Raw genomic sequence first — 13,473 nt, forward strand, 5'->3', positions numbered from 1 at the left:
TAGAATTCAACAATGTTGTTTGAATCATCACAAAACAGAACTACTGTACATATGAGACATTTTGAGCCGGTGAGTCAGTGAGAAAGATTGCACTGCCTTGTTTGCCTAGTTTGGCTCATCCTGAGACACTCATGTAGCTTCTCATAGGTCATGGAGCAACGTGCCCTTGTTCTGATGGCATTCATATGAGAAAAGCTAGACTCGCACGTATCGGTTGAGCCAAACATTGTCAGAATAAGTGATGCCAGTTCCTGATTGTGGGGTACTGATACTGGCTAGTATCACCGGCTACACACAGAAACCTGATTTGCATGCAACTATGTTTCTCCTTTATTTTCTTTATTTTTTGCATGCAACCTCTTGCGGGCCAGAAAAAAAGTAAGAGGGGCAGCATTTGGCCCACGGGCCGCTAGTTAAATAGGCCTGGCCTAGTGTGAGTGCAGGCCAGAGAACAACGGGGCCAGTTGAGCACGGTTAGGTGCTCAACTGGCACCTAACCAGGGTGAGTGCACCCTTAAAGGGGTAGTTCGGAATTTTGGACATAGGGCCCGATTCCCAAGTGAGCATTGGTATTCTTTATCATTGGAGACAGTTTTCAACACATTTCATTCAGTCCTTCTAGTTGCAGAGTTCGCTCGTGCTAGGCTAGCGCACGGCAACGGGCAATGCTAGCCTGCTATTAAAAACAGTCTTACCCACTCCACAGTTCACCCGAGGTAAATCAATTATAACGCCAGACTATAGATTTAAATGTCTGTGTTGATAGAATAATGTTAGAAATAAAACTAACCTTGCATCGCATGAATCATCGAGGGACTACTTGCTCAGCAGAAGCGGAATTTTACTATGCGCCGGTTAGTTTTGTAACCGAATCACGACACAAGAACGTAAACGGAGAAGCGTGGGACAGAAGCGCAATTGAACGACTAGGCAACATGGTGGTTCAGTGTGCTTTTAGAAATTGTAGAAATATACGCTACAGAGGGGCACCACAAAGTTTCCACCAATTTCCAGTGCGAGATCCAGAAAGCACTCAACTGTGGCTTGTTGTTGCTGGCTTGGACATCAAAACACCGGCTCGTACATGTACTGTTCGTTGAATACAACAAATTCCTCATAATCGTCTTCAAAAGCAGATGCATCGCTAAGTCCTCCAAACGTGGCCATATCTTGTTAATTGAATATGCTAATAGAATTCCTTCGTTCACTGTACTCTGCGTTTGTAGCAATGACAGCGGCAGGTAAACAAACTAGAGCCGGTAACCTAGGTATCAGTCCGCCGCTGCCGTAGCGTACTACCAGGAATATAACACTGCTGCTGTGACCCAGCAATTCCCTCAAAATGCAATGCAATGCAAGGTTGGTTTTATTTCTAACATTATTCTATAAACAGACATTTAAATGTATAGTCTGTCGTTATAATTGATTTACCTCGGGTGTACTGTGGAGTGGGTAACACTGTTTTTAATAGCAGGCTAGCATTGCCCGTTGACGTGCGCTAGCCTAGCACGAGCAAACTCTGTAACTAGAAGGACTGAGTGAAATGTGTTGAAAACTGTCTCCAATGATAAAGAATACTAGCCTGGTTCTACCAGACTCTCGTACTTCACTTCATTTCATTTCATTTGTACAGAGAGTCTGGACCTAATCAATTGACAAACGTTAACTCACTTGAAGGCGGGTGTCTGTTGAAGTTTAAAATGATTGGATCTGCCCAGTGCCACTCTGGATCTGCCATAACCAATCGCTAACGTTTGGTTGTGACGTATGTCATGCGCCGGGAATCACGCGCAGGTTGTACACAAACCAAACACCTTGCGCGTCTGCACGAAAATGTCCGTCAACGACAGCTGCAGGTTTTGTTCGTCGAATTTAATTTATCAGGGAAAAATTGCACATTGTAAATCAACTACCGACCTACAACAACAACTGGCGTACGACTTTATCGTCATTGTTCTCAGACACGCCCTCTCTTCGCTGATTGGGGGCCGCTGTGGCGGCACCAGAAAACCAAATTACATACAGCAGGTCCAGACCTAGTACTGAAGGGAAATTCAAATTGAGCGGAAGTACTTAGGCGGGCGGAGCCAGGCTAAAAGAATACCAATGCTCACTTGGGAATCAGGCCCTATGTCCAAAATTCCGAACTACCCCTTTAAGTAGCATAAAGTATGTAAATCCATTCCACATCCCCCCCCTCCCTAAAAGCGGTATATAATGTGGTGATTAGAAAAAAAATGGTATAGTTACAAAATCCTACTAAATCTCTATAGTTAAATTAGTATTTTATTATGATCAGAGCAATTTATTAGAATTCAAAAGAATAATCCTGCTAGTTTGATAGAATCTAGAATAAAACTGGAAGCCGACCTGTCTGCAGTTGCATTGCCAGAGACAAGTTAGCAACCTTGAAACTCACTGTAGAAAGGCCTAACGACCATCGTCAACTCAGGTAACCATCCCCCCATCACGATACGAGACGAGAGCAACAACCCTCCCCCGCTCTAAAAAGTCTCTCACTTCTCAGAGGCAGCACTCACCACAATTTAAGCTTAAAGTTAGGATCTGTGAAGCGCATGGTTGCTGGTCACTCAACTGTCCCTAAAAATATGTAGAGAGACTTGAATGATTATTTAGCCATCCTCTAGCTGACTGGTCCTTTGCCTTCTGGTTAGCTCTTTATTTAATACAGTTTCATACTTGACAATTCTTAAGCAATCCATTAAAGCTGAGCCTTAAGATTCTGTTACAAAAACATAGTAACATCATGTTTGACAAATTATTATTACATTAGTTGAGATTACTATCTTTTCCTTAGAGTACATATAGTTATTTCCTCTTTCATAAAAGCAGGAGTGTGAATGTCGCTCCGTGCTATCTAAGAAGGGACTTGTGTCATTTTGTAATAGCCAATATAAATATATCATAATAAAGATCTAAATATATCATATTTAGATTGTTCTTATCTCTTAAGAACTATCCATTTTGCTTATTTATTTTTTTACTCATCCATGTTGAAGTGTGAATGTCACTCTATGCTATCTAAGAGGGAACTTCTGTCATTATGTATCAGCCAACAGTGGACCCCTGTCCTTCGATACAGTACAAGTGTGGACCATTTCCTGTGATGCAAATCAACAATTCAAATGCATTTTTTTAAAAATAGAGTACATTGTAAAATGGTAAATTAAGGCTAATTTGGGGATTGAACAATTTCAAAGATCTAGACCCATATTGTATTTTAATTGTATTTGTTTATCATTTGTATTGATACAAATGAATAGATAGGTTTTTGTTAGACTATTCTGTTCCTAAAAACACTAACAAATCAAGTTTGACAAATTATTATTACATTAGTTGATATTACTATCTTTCCCTTACATTATATATTATATATATATATACATATATATATGTATATGTATATATATATAGTTATTTCCTCTTTTCATAAAAGCAGGAGTGTGAATGTCGCTCCATGCTATCTAAGAAAGGGACTTGTGTCATTTTGTCCTAGCCAACAGTGGACCCCGTTCATTAGAAAAAGTTATGTTATGCAAATCAACAGATAAAATGCATTCCTTTAACCGTAGACTAAGCACACAAGTTTGTAGTTGTAAAAAAATAAAAACCTTATTAAGTTTAGATATTTGTGTTCATGACAACATTGTTGGGGCAACTTTAATTGCAAAATAACACCATGTATAATACATATATATATCATATTTTATTTAGATTGTTATTACCTCTTAAGAACTATCCATTTTGCTTATTTATTTTTTTACTCATCCATGATGGAGTGTGAACGTCACTCTATGCTATCTAAGAGAGAACTTCTGTCATTATGTATCAGCCAACAGTGGACCCCTGTCATTCCATACGGTACAAGTGTGGACCATTTTCTGTGATGCAAATCAACAATTCAAATGCATTTCTTTAAAAATTGATTGGGGACTGGAGTACATTGTAAAATGGTAAATTAAGGCTAATTTGGGGATTGAACCATTTCAAAGGTCTAGACCCTTATATTGTATTTGTTTATCCTTTTTATTGATACAAATGAATAGATAGGTTTTTTGTTAGACAATTCTATACCTAAAAACACACTTAACAAATCAAGTTTGACAAATTATTATTACATTAGTTGAGATTACTATCTTTCCCTTACAGTATATATAGTTATTACCTCTTTTCATAAAAGAAGGTGTGTGAATGTCGCTCCATGCTATCTAAGAAGGGACTTGTGTCATTTTGTAATAGCCAACAGTGTCATCCAAATTAAATGTATTATTATTATTATTATTAGTGGACCCCTGTCACTACAGACAAAAAAAGTGTGGAACTTTTAAAGCTGAGCCTTTTTTGTTTGCATGTTTCAAGAGACTTTACTAAGTAGTCTGTTTCTACTAAGTAAACCAACATGGATGGAAAAAGAAGATGACAGAACGTATCAGAGATATTTCCAAAACCAACAAGGGAAACAACAGATTGAGACTCCTTCATCCACTGCCCTTGCTTTCCACCACACGCTCAAAGTAGTCGAAGGACTCATACACGGGTACCTGACACTGTCAGAGACAAAGAGAGGGAGAGACAGAGAGAAAGAGAGACGGATTATGTAATGTTCATATGCATAAAACACAAAGTTTAAGAACTACTATGTATTCTCAGGGGATTGAAACAAACATGTTACATCTATCCATTTTATGGTTAACGTTTATGATTGATAATAAGCTTTTAGAATTAATTTTACAGTTTTCTTTGAATGGGAATTCAACCACAAGCAACACAGGGTCAAAAGTAATTCTCCCATTGTGCAAAACAAGTCATGATACGCAAGGAGAAGTTTAGTCCGATTTAGGTTGTGCTAGGGATGTTGGAGAGATCTGCTTCATAACACGTTTTGTGTAAAGAGCAGTCAGCCACATCAACTCCCCTTCCACCAAAAACTTGAGTTGGACGATGGACGTATTTTTATCCAGAATCTGACCAATGGAGAACACAATGATAGCCATGTTCCAACTCCTCAGATTATTGTTTTTCGTTGCGTACGAAGCAGTACTGTTACATTAGTAACTAGTGAGCGTTGTGGTTCCTCTATGGGGAACAGGTAGGGGTGATGATCTTCTTGCTGAGTGATGCCTACAGGTTAGACTGGGGACATTGGGGATCAAACCCGGTACTTTCTGTCTGGGAGTGGAACCCCCTAGCCCTCCGACAGACTCACCCACTGGGAGGACCCTTTGGACGAGCTGGTGCTGGTTCCGTCCACCTCAGCGTCTTTGTGGGGAACCTCATAGATCACCCTTGCTGCTCGGTCCAACCCTAACACACACACACACACACGCACACGCACACACACACACACAGAAATGGACCCATTAGGAAAGCTAACACATCCACACAAAACAAATACAGACTCACACAAGTGCAATATAAAATGTTTCCACGCACACAAAAATTAGTGTAAAATGTTTTCGGAATTCATGATAATAAGCTGAAATCTTGAAAGCTTTTTTTTTTATTCGTTTTCAGACGTCTCCTTATTACCAGGGTTAGTATAAAAAGTTGTGGGTTCATGCTAACAGGCTGAAAGCTCCTGGACTCATACCATGTTATAAAAATATCCGCTCCTTCGATTAAAACGTTTTGTACCTCGTCTCTTCCGCAGCTTCCATAAACAGATCAGAGCGACGAGGAACGCGGCGGCCATTACTATAGCCATTGAAACAACGACTGGGACCAGGGGCCGCAGTGACGCGTCTATAGTCGAGTCAGAAAAAGGGGTTGAAAAGGGATTGACCACATTAGCATTTAATACATGGTCATCAAACACAAGCTTTTATTCAATGATAAATTCAGCCGGGTGTTGAAGAACTCGAAACTCCAGCCTATCCTGTCATACTTTATATTAGAATAGAAGACTAAACTCTGGTACCTAAGTAAAGAAAATATACTTTTGGTTTGGAAGAGAAACAAAACCAGGCTTTGAGGTAAAGAAAACATACTTTCTTGTGTTGTGGGGTTCCGTCGTTCTCTGACGATGATCATTGTGCCGCTTCCCCTAAATTGAATAAGTATGGGCCTATTCATGATCACCTTGCAGACGAAGCGTCCGGTGTGGTTGCGGGTCACATTGAGAAGGGTCAGGTTGACACAGCTACAGGTGCCGTTCTTCACAGGTGACCGGTCCAAACCACAGCCCTCCCAGTTGTTTGTTAGGGCTGTCAGTTGGTGAGTAATTGTATCCTCATTTTTCCACCAATGCGCTCTATACTGTGTGTGGTTGGCGCCTGTCCAGCAACAATGGAGAGTTTTGCTGTCTCCCTCTACGACCTCCAAATCTGCCGTCTGATATACCTTTATATCCTTCTCTGGAACAATTTCTGGAACAAGACAAAAGCAGAGGGACGTTGAATTTTATTACTAAACAAGTGTTTCCCAACCTTTTCTGTCTTATGCGTACCCCCATATCCTGATCATCAAGATTCTGCATCATTTTTTAACAAAACTGATTTGTGGGTGTAATAAAGTAATATCTCAAATCTTTCCAGGTACCCCCTGTAACTGGTAACGTACCCCCCGAGTGCGGGCGTACCCCCGGTTGGGAATCCCTTTGCTTAAGGTCTTCATAGCAGCGGGAGGAAGATGAGTTATGAGCGGTACTCACCCCGAGCCAGCAGCGGCCCCAGAGAGAGAAGCAACATAGTCCTCAGTGGAAACTCCATCCTCCACTGATGCACCACTCAGCTCTTGTGTTCGCTTTCTTACAGACATCGTACCTCCCACTTCCCCAATACACACACACACACACACACACACACACACACACACACACACACACACACACACACACACACACACACACACACACACACACACACACACACACACACACACACACACACTCTTTTTCTCTATCTAACCACAACCATACGTGAACTACAGGTAAAAGTCAACAAATATATACATTCAAAGTCAACACGTCTGTATACATTGAACGTCACCAGTTTAGACGTTGAACGCCATAAGTCTTGCTTAAAACACGTTTGGAATAAGCAAGCAGGCATGTAGGCTCTTATCACTTCCTGGACGTGTTGCAAAGGATGCAAGCACAATTCCTTTGAAATTCTGAACTTTTAAAAGACAATCCGGTCGACCAAAAAGGTATTCTAGAGGCTGACATTTGATGTGAACAGACGTCACAGAAGCGTGCTTCACTTCCTGTCCATGACTTACTGCATAGAGCCTCTTCTTTACCACACAGAGATACACGCCCACTTCTCAACAGTTTATCATTAGCGACGGGCAGAGTGAAACCTGCCTCATGTTTAGCTTTTAGCTTTTCTAATTAACCAATCAACACCGTGTATCGTTCGGTGAAAGATTACTTTTTCCACACGTTTCGCATTCTCATATTGCGCTACCACAGATACAGATAGTTTGCTCATTGTCATCCATCGACAAAAACATGCAATCACAAAAGATCTACACGGACACACACACACACACACACACACACACACACACACACACACACACACACACACACACACACACACACACACGCACACACAGACCTTGTGGAAATAAACTGTTATTTACTGTATTTAATGTTGTTAGGTATCACAAAACCGAATGTAACAATTAATTCGAAGGACTCGTACATGGGTAGGCCTACCTGACACTGTCAGAGACAAAGAGAGGGAGAGAAAGAGAGACGGATTAAGTCATGTTCATGTACATAAAACACAAAGTTTAAGAACTACTATATATTAGCTGGGGATTTAAACAAACATATAACATCTATCCATATCACGGTTTATGTTTATGATTGGTAATAATCTTTTAGAATTTATTTGACTATTTTCTTTGATGGGAATTCACCCACAAGCAAAACGGGGTCAAAAGTAATTTTCCCATTGTGGAACAGGTAGGGATGATGATCTTCTTGCTGAACGATGCCCACAGAGAAACACCACACAGAGAAACACGCCCACTCCTCAACAATTTACCATGAGCAACGGTCATAGTGAAACCTGCAGTTTAGGTTTTAGCTTTATCTAATCAAACAATCAACACCCTGTATCGTTAGGTGGAAGATTAACTTTTTCCACACGTTTCGCATTCTCACACTGAGCTTCCTCAGATCAAGATAGTTTGCTCATTGACATCTGCGGACAAAAACATGCATCCGCAAAAGATCTACACACGCACATACACACACACACACACACACACACACACACACACACACACACACACACACACACACACACACACACACACACACACACACACACACACACACACACACACACACACACACACACAGATATGGACCCATTAGGAAAGCTAACACATTCACACAAAACAAATACAAAAACTCACACAAGAGCAATAAAAATTATTCCATGCACACAGAAATTAGCATAAAATGTTTTCAGAATTCATGATAATAAGGCTGAAATCTGTGGACCACCTAGCATTTTTTTTATTAGTTTTCAGTCGTTTCCTTATTACCAGGGTTGGTATAAAAAGTTGTTGGTTCATGCTAACAGGCTAAAAGCTACTGGACTCATAACATGTTATAAAAATATCCGCTCCTTCGATTAGAACGTTTTGTACCTCGTCTCCTCTGCAGCTTCCATAAACAGATCAGAGCGACGGGGAACGCGGCGGCCATTACTATAGCCAGTGAAACAACGACGGGGACCGGGGGCCACAGTGACGCGTCTATAGTCGAGTCTTTGGTCAGACAAAGGGGTTGAAAAGGGATTGACAATATTAGCATTTGAGAAAGGCAAGCCGACCACCATAGGTAGCTTTGATGATGGCATTGAATTGAATTGAATTGAAAAAGTTTTTATTTCAAACAAGTAAATAATGATAATAAAAAAAGCAATAATAAACAATCAAATAAATGAAACAAGTGGACAGTTACAATAAAGTAATATTTACACACAATGAAAACCACAAAAGAAGAAACTGTCTTACACTTGCTTTACCTGTTCGAAACGGGGTGAGAAGAAGAAAACATATTTAATCTCACCCCTTCTCCCTAATTTATTTATCTATAATGAGTATTAGCTTCCTTATATAATAATCATCAAAAAATAATTATATATTCATATACATTAGTTTACAATATGATACAATTCATTACCACCTGCGTATTTATCTAATAATATTGTCAAGTTATCTTTTAATAATATCTAATTAAACATTCAATATTATAAAATTATTGTCAAATTTATACCAATATATACATACATGAAAACATATCCACGATGTTAAACACCTTCTTCATCCCTGTACCTCGTAAAAATCAATTCTTGTATTTTATTTTAAACTGGTTAATGTTTGGACATTCCTTGATCTCCCCACTCAAACTGTTCCATAGTCTTACACCACATATTGAAATGCAAAACATTTTCCTGGTCGTACGGACGCTGTTCACTTTGAAATTTAATTTTCCCCTTAAATTATAACCCCCCTCGGGATCACTGAATAATTTTTGTATGTTTAAGGGTAATATGTTGATTTTAGCCTTAAACTTATCTGTGTGGTTTGAAATTCCACCAGATCTGTGAATTTTAATCATTTTGACCGTATGAATAATGGGTTAGTGTGATCCAGATATCTCACATTGTGAATAATGCGAATGGCTTTTTTTTGGAGAATAGTAAGTGAATGTAATGAAGTTTTGTACGTGTTGCCCCAGACTTCCGTACAGTAACTGAGGTATGGTAAGACTAGTGAACAGTATTCGATGAGAATGGACGTCGCAGACATGTTCTTCAGTTCCTGTCCATGACCTCAGTACTTCCTCCATAGAGCCTCTTCTTCACCACAAAGAGACACACGCCCACTCCTCAACAATTTACCATGAGCAACGGTCATAGTGAAACCTGCCTCTTGTTTAGGTTTTAGCTTTATCTAATCAAACAATCAACACCCTGTATCGTTAGGTGGAAGATTACCTTTTTCCACACGTTTCGAATTCTCACACTGAGCTTCCTCAGATCAAGATAGTTTGCTCATTGACATCTACGGACAAAACATGCATCCGCAAAAGATCTACACACACACGCACATGCACACACGCACACACACACACACACACACACACACACACACACACACACACACACACACACACACACACACACACACACACACACACACACAGGCCTTGTGGAAATAAAGGCCAGACCATATTGCGCTCTACTGTTCCATAGCTGAAGTATTAGAGAACATCAGTTATTATGTTAAATACTTTATTCACAGTTACTTACAATCATCACTCATCATTAATTACATCTAATAAGCTATTTCACAGTTAATGTATGACTTTCAATTAGCTTGTTTAAAAACAACATGGATGGACACAGAAGATGACATAACGTATCAGAGATATTTCCAAAACCAACAAGGGAAACAACAGATTGAGACTCCTTCATCCACCGCCCTTGCTTTCCACCACACACTCAAAGTAGTCGAAGGACTCATACACGGGTACCTGACACTGTCAGAGACAAAGAGAGGGAGAGACAGAGAGAAAGAGAAACGGATTAAGTAATGTTCATATGCATAAAAGATAGTTTAAGAACTACTATGTATTCTCTGGGGATTTAATCAAACATGTTACATCTATTTATTTTAGATGTAACATGTTTATTTGACAATTTTCTTTGAATGGGAATTCAACCACAAGCAGCACAGGGTCAAAAGTAATTCTCCCATTGTGCAAAACAAGTCATGATACGCAAGGAGAAGTTTAGTCCGATTTAGGTTGTGCTAGGGATGTTGGAGAGATCTGCCTCATAACACGTTTTGTGTAAAGAGCAGTCAGCCACATCAACTCCCCTTCCACCAAAAACTTGAGTTGGACGATGGACGTATTTTTATCCAGAATCTGACCAATGGAGAACACAATGATAGCCATGTTCCAACTCCTCAGATTATTGTTTTCGTTGCGTACGAAGCAGTACTGTTACATTAGTAACTAGCGGGCGTCGTGGTTTCTCTTTGAGGAACAGGTAGGGGTGATGATCTTCTTGCTGAGTGATGCCTACAGGTTAGACTGGGGACATTGGGGATCAAACCCGGTACTTTCTGGCTGGGAGTGGAACCCTCTAGCCCTCCGACAGACTCACCCACTGGGAGGACCCTTTGGACGAGCTGGTGCTGGTTCCGTCCACCTCAGAGTCCTCGTGGGGAACCTCATAGATCACCCTTGCTGCTCGGTCCAACCCTAACACACACACACACACACACACACACACACACACACACAAACACAGACGCGTACATAAAGACACACACACGTAGACACAAAAGCATACACAAACGCACACACACATACAGTATAAAATGTTTCCATGGACACAAAAATTTGTATAAAATGTTTTCGGAATTCATGATAATAAGCTGAAATCCGTTGACCACCTAGCATTTTTTTTTATTAGTTTTCAGACGTTTCCTTATTGCCAGGGTTATTATAAATAGTTGTGGGTTCATGCTAACAGGCTGAAAGCTACTGGACTCATAACATGTTATAAAAATATCCGCTCTTTCGGTTGTAGCGTTTTGTACCTCGTCTCTTCTGCAGCTTCCATAAACAGATCAGAGTGACGGGGAACGCGGCGGCCATTACTATAGCCAGTGAAACAACGGCGGGGACCGGGGGCCACAGTGACACGTCTATAGTCGAGTCTTTGGTCAGACAAAGGGGTTGAAAAGGGATTGACAATATTAGCCTTTAATCCATGGTCATCAAACACAAGCTTTTATCCAATGATATGTTAGGGTGCATTTTGCTCAAGGATGCCAACAGGTTAGGCTACGGACATTGGGGATCAAACCCAGTACCTTTCGGCCGGGAGTCGAACAACCAAAAACTCTAGCCTATCCTGTCATGTATTAGAATAGAAGACTAAACTCTGGTACCTAAGGAAAGTAAATATACTTTTGGTTTGGAAGAGAAACAAAACCAAACTTTGAGGTTAAGAAAACATACTTTCTTGTGTTGTGCCGTTGGTGGGGCTCCGTCGTTCCGTGACGGTGATCATCGTGCCGTTTCCCCAAGACTGAATAAACACGGGCCTCTCTTTGTTCACCTTGCAGACGTAGCGCCCAGTGTGGTTGCGGGTGACGTTGGGAAGGGTCAGGGCGGCACAGCCGCAGGCCCCGTTGTTCACAGGTGACAGGGCCGATCCACAGCCCTCTCCGTCATACCTCACGGCTGTCGGTTGGTAGAGAATTCTAACCTCATTTTTCAACCAATCCGCTCTATACTGTTGATCGTTGACGGCTGTCCAGCAACAATGGAGTGTGACGCTGTCTCCCTCGACGACCTCCAAATCTGCCGTCTGATACAGCTTTATATCCTTCCCTTGTACAATTTCTGGAACAAGACAAAAGTGGAAGGACGTATAATTGTATTATTAAATAAGTGCTTCCCAACCTCTTCTGTCTTATTCGTACCCCCATATCCTGATGAGCAAGATTCTGCATCATTTTTTACCAAAACTGATTTGTGGGTGTAATAAAGTAATATCTAAATCTTTCCAGGTACCCCCTGGAACTGCTAACATACCCCCCGAGTGTAGGCGTACCCCCGGTTGGGAATCCCTGTTCTTAAGGTCTTTATAGCAGTGGGAGGAAGATGAGTTATGAGCGGTACTCACCCCGAGCCAGCAGCGGCCCCAGAGAGAGAAGCAACATAGTCCTCAGTGGAAACTCCATCCTCCACTGGTGCACAGCTCAGCTCTTGTGATAGTTTTCTTATAGACATCGCACCTCCCACTTCCATCAGACACAGACACAGACACACACACTATATTCCATATCCCCCCACAACCAGGAACTGACAACGGTCGTTCTCACGCTATCACTATGTCTGTCTCTTTCTCTCTCTCTCTCTCTCTCTCTCTCTCTCTCTCTCTCTCTCTCTCTCTCTCTCTCTCTCTGGTCAAATTATCGCATTTACAGATTTGTAACTCTGTCTGAAGAATGTGCCTTGTTCACCAAGCAGCCATCTTGATTCTAAAGGTGGGTGATGGAACTGAATGCAAAGTGATTGAACCAAATGTGGAAATTGGCCACCCGGTCAGAAGGGTAATGAACCACCCTTCTCCCCCTCTCTGAGAATATATGTTCCCGGATTCTATGTTGGGAACCATGGGCCCAAACGATTGGCACGATGGCAGCCCTCCAATAGTGAAAAGCATCCAAAATAAAAACAAGTAAATATAGGTCTTTCAAATATGACCTAGAAGGTCGGGCCCGCCTTGTGCAGCTATCTTCTTAGTTAGCCAGCTTTGCTACAGCAGGCCGGCACAGCAACCAAGGCTGCTAAAGCATAGCGATCCAAGCAGTGCTCGACGTGGGCCGGTACTCACCGGTACTGCGTACCGGCACTTCTACATTTTACCCTTTGGCGTACCGGCACTTTTTCTTGCGTACCGG

At 41.2% G+C, this 13,473-nt stretch overlaps 2 protein-coding genes across 6 annotated transcripts; both read right to left on the reverse strand.

The window, feature by feature from the left end:
• Positions 1–4,309: 4,309 nt before the first annotated feature.
• LOC115529919 (uncharacterized) lies at positions 4,310–6,777 on the reverse strand. Of its 4 annotated transcripts, none has more exons than XR_003973672.1 (5): positions 6,671–6,777; positions 6,009–6,386; positions 5,612–5,763; positions 5,228–5,325; positions 4,310–4,568 (listed from the first exon to the last, which is right to left on the reverse strand). XR_003973672.1 is itself a non-coding variant. In XM_030339066.1 (5 exons), the coding sequence occupies exons 1-5, from the start codon at positions 6,726–6,728 to the stop codon at positions 4,500–4,502; spliced, it is 711 nt and encodes a 236-aa protein (XP_030194926.1). In that variant the 5' UTR covers positions 6,729–6,777; the 3' UTR covers positions 4,311–4,499. The 4 variants fall into 4 exon arrangements, 2 of the variants coding, with proteins under 2 accessions (XP_030194927.1, XP_030194926.1); XR_003973671.1 differs by having other exon boundaries at positions 5,656–5,763; positions 6,580–6,762; XM_030339066.1 differs by having other exon boundaries at positions 4,311–4,568; positions 5,656–5,763.
• Positions 6,778–10,266: 3,489 nt separating this feature from the next.
• Positions 10,267–12,785, reverse strand: LOC115530037 (uncharacterized). 2 transcript variants are annotated; one of them, XM_030339215.1, is made up of 5 exons: positions 12,693–12,785; positions 12,023–12,409; positions 11,599–11,718; positions 11,160–11,257; positions 10,267–10,528 (listed from the first exon to the last, which is right to left on the reverse strand). In XM_030339215.1, exons 1-5 carry the CDS (start codon positions 12,748–12,750, stop codon positions 10,460–10,462), a joined length of 732 nt encoding a protein of 243 aa, XP_030195075.1. In that variant the 5' UTR covers positions 12,751–12,785; the 3' UTR covers positions 10,267–10,459. The 2 variants fall into 2 exon arrangements, with proteins under 2 accessions (XP_030195075.1, XP_030195076.1); XM_030339216.1 differs by lacking the exon at positions 11,599–11,718.
• Between the last annotated feature and the right edge of the window lie 688 nt (positions 12,786–13,473).

The sequence above is a fragment of the Gadus morhua genome, chromosome 17, assembly GCF_902167405.1.
Source record: "Gadus morhua chromosome 17, gadMor3.0, whole genome shotgun sequence".
NCBI classification, from domain to species: domain Eukaryota; kingdom Metazoa; phylum Chordata; class Actinopteri; order Gadiformes; family Gadidae; genus Gadus; species Gadus morhua.

Bases quoted from the DNA above. Each gene is read 5' to 3' on its own strand.
- LOC115529919 (XM_030339066.1), bottom strand. From the start codon at position 6,728: ATGGAGTTTCCACTGAGGACTATGTTGCTTCTCTCTCTGGGGCCGCTG. The intron at 5,764-6,008 runs GTATGTTTTCTT...ACTCGACTATAG, and splicing joins GAACCCCACAACACAAGAAA to ACGCGTCACTGCGGCCCCTG. The intron at 5,326-5,655 runs GTACAAAACGTT...TGTGTGTGTTAG, and splicing joins GAAGCTGCGGAAGAGACGAG to GGTTGGACCGAGCAGCAAGG.
- LOC115530037 (XM_030339215.1), bottom strand. From the start codon at position 12,750: ATGGAGTTTCCACTGAGGACTATGTTGCTTCTCTCTCTGGGGCCGCTG. The intron at 11,258-11,598 runs GTACAAAACGCT...TGTGTGTGTTAG, and splicing joins GAAGCTGCAGAAGAGACGAG to GGTTGGACCGAGCAGCAAGG. The intron at 10,529-11,159 runs GTGAGTCTGTCG...TGTCTCTGACAG, and splicing joins CCAAAGGGTCCTCCCAGTGG to TGTCAGGTACCCGTGTATGA.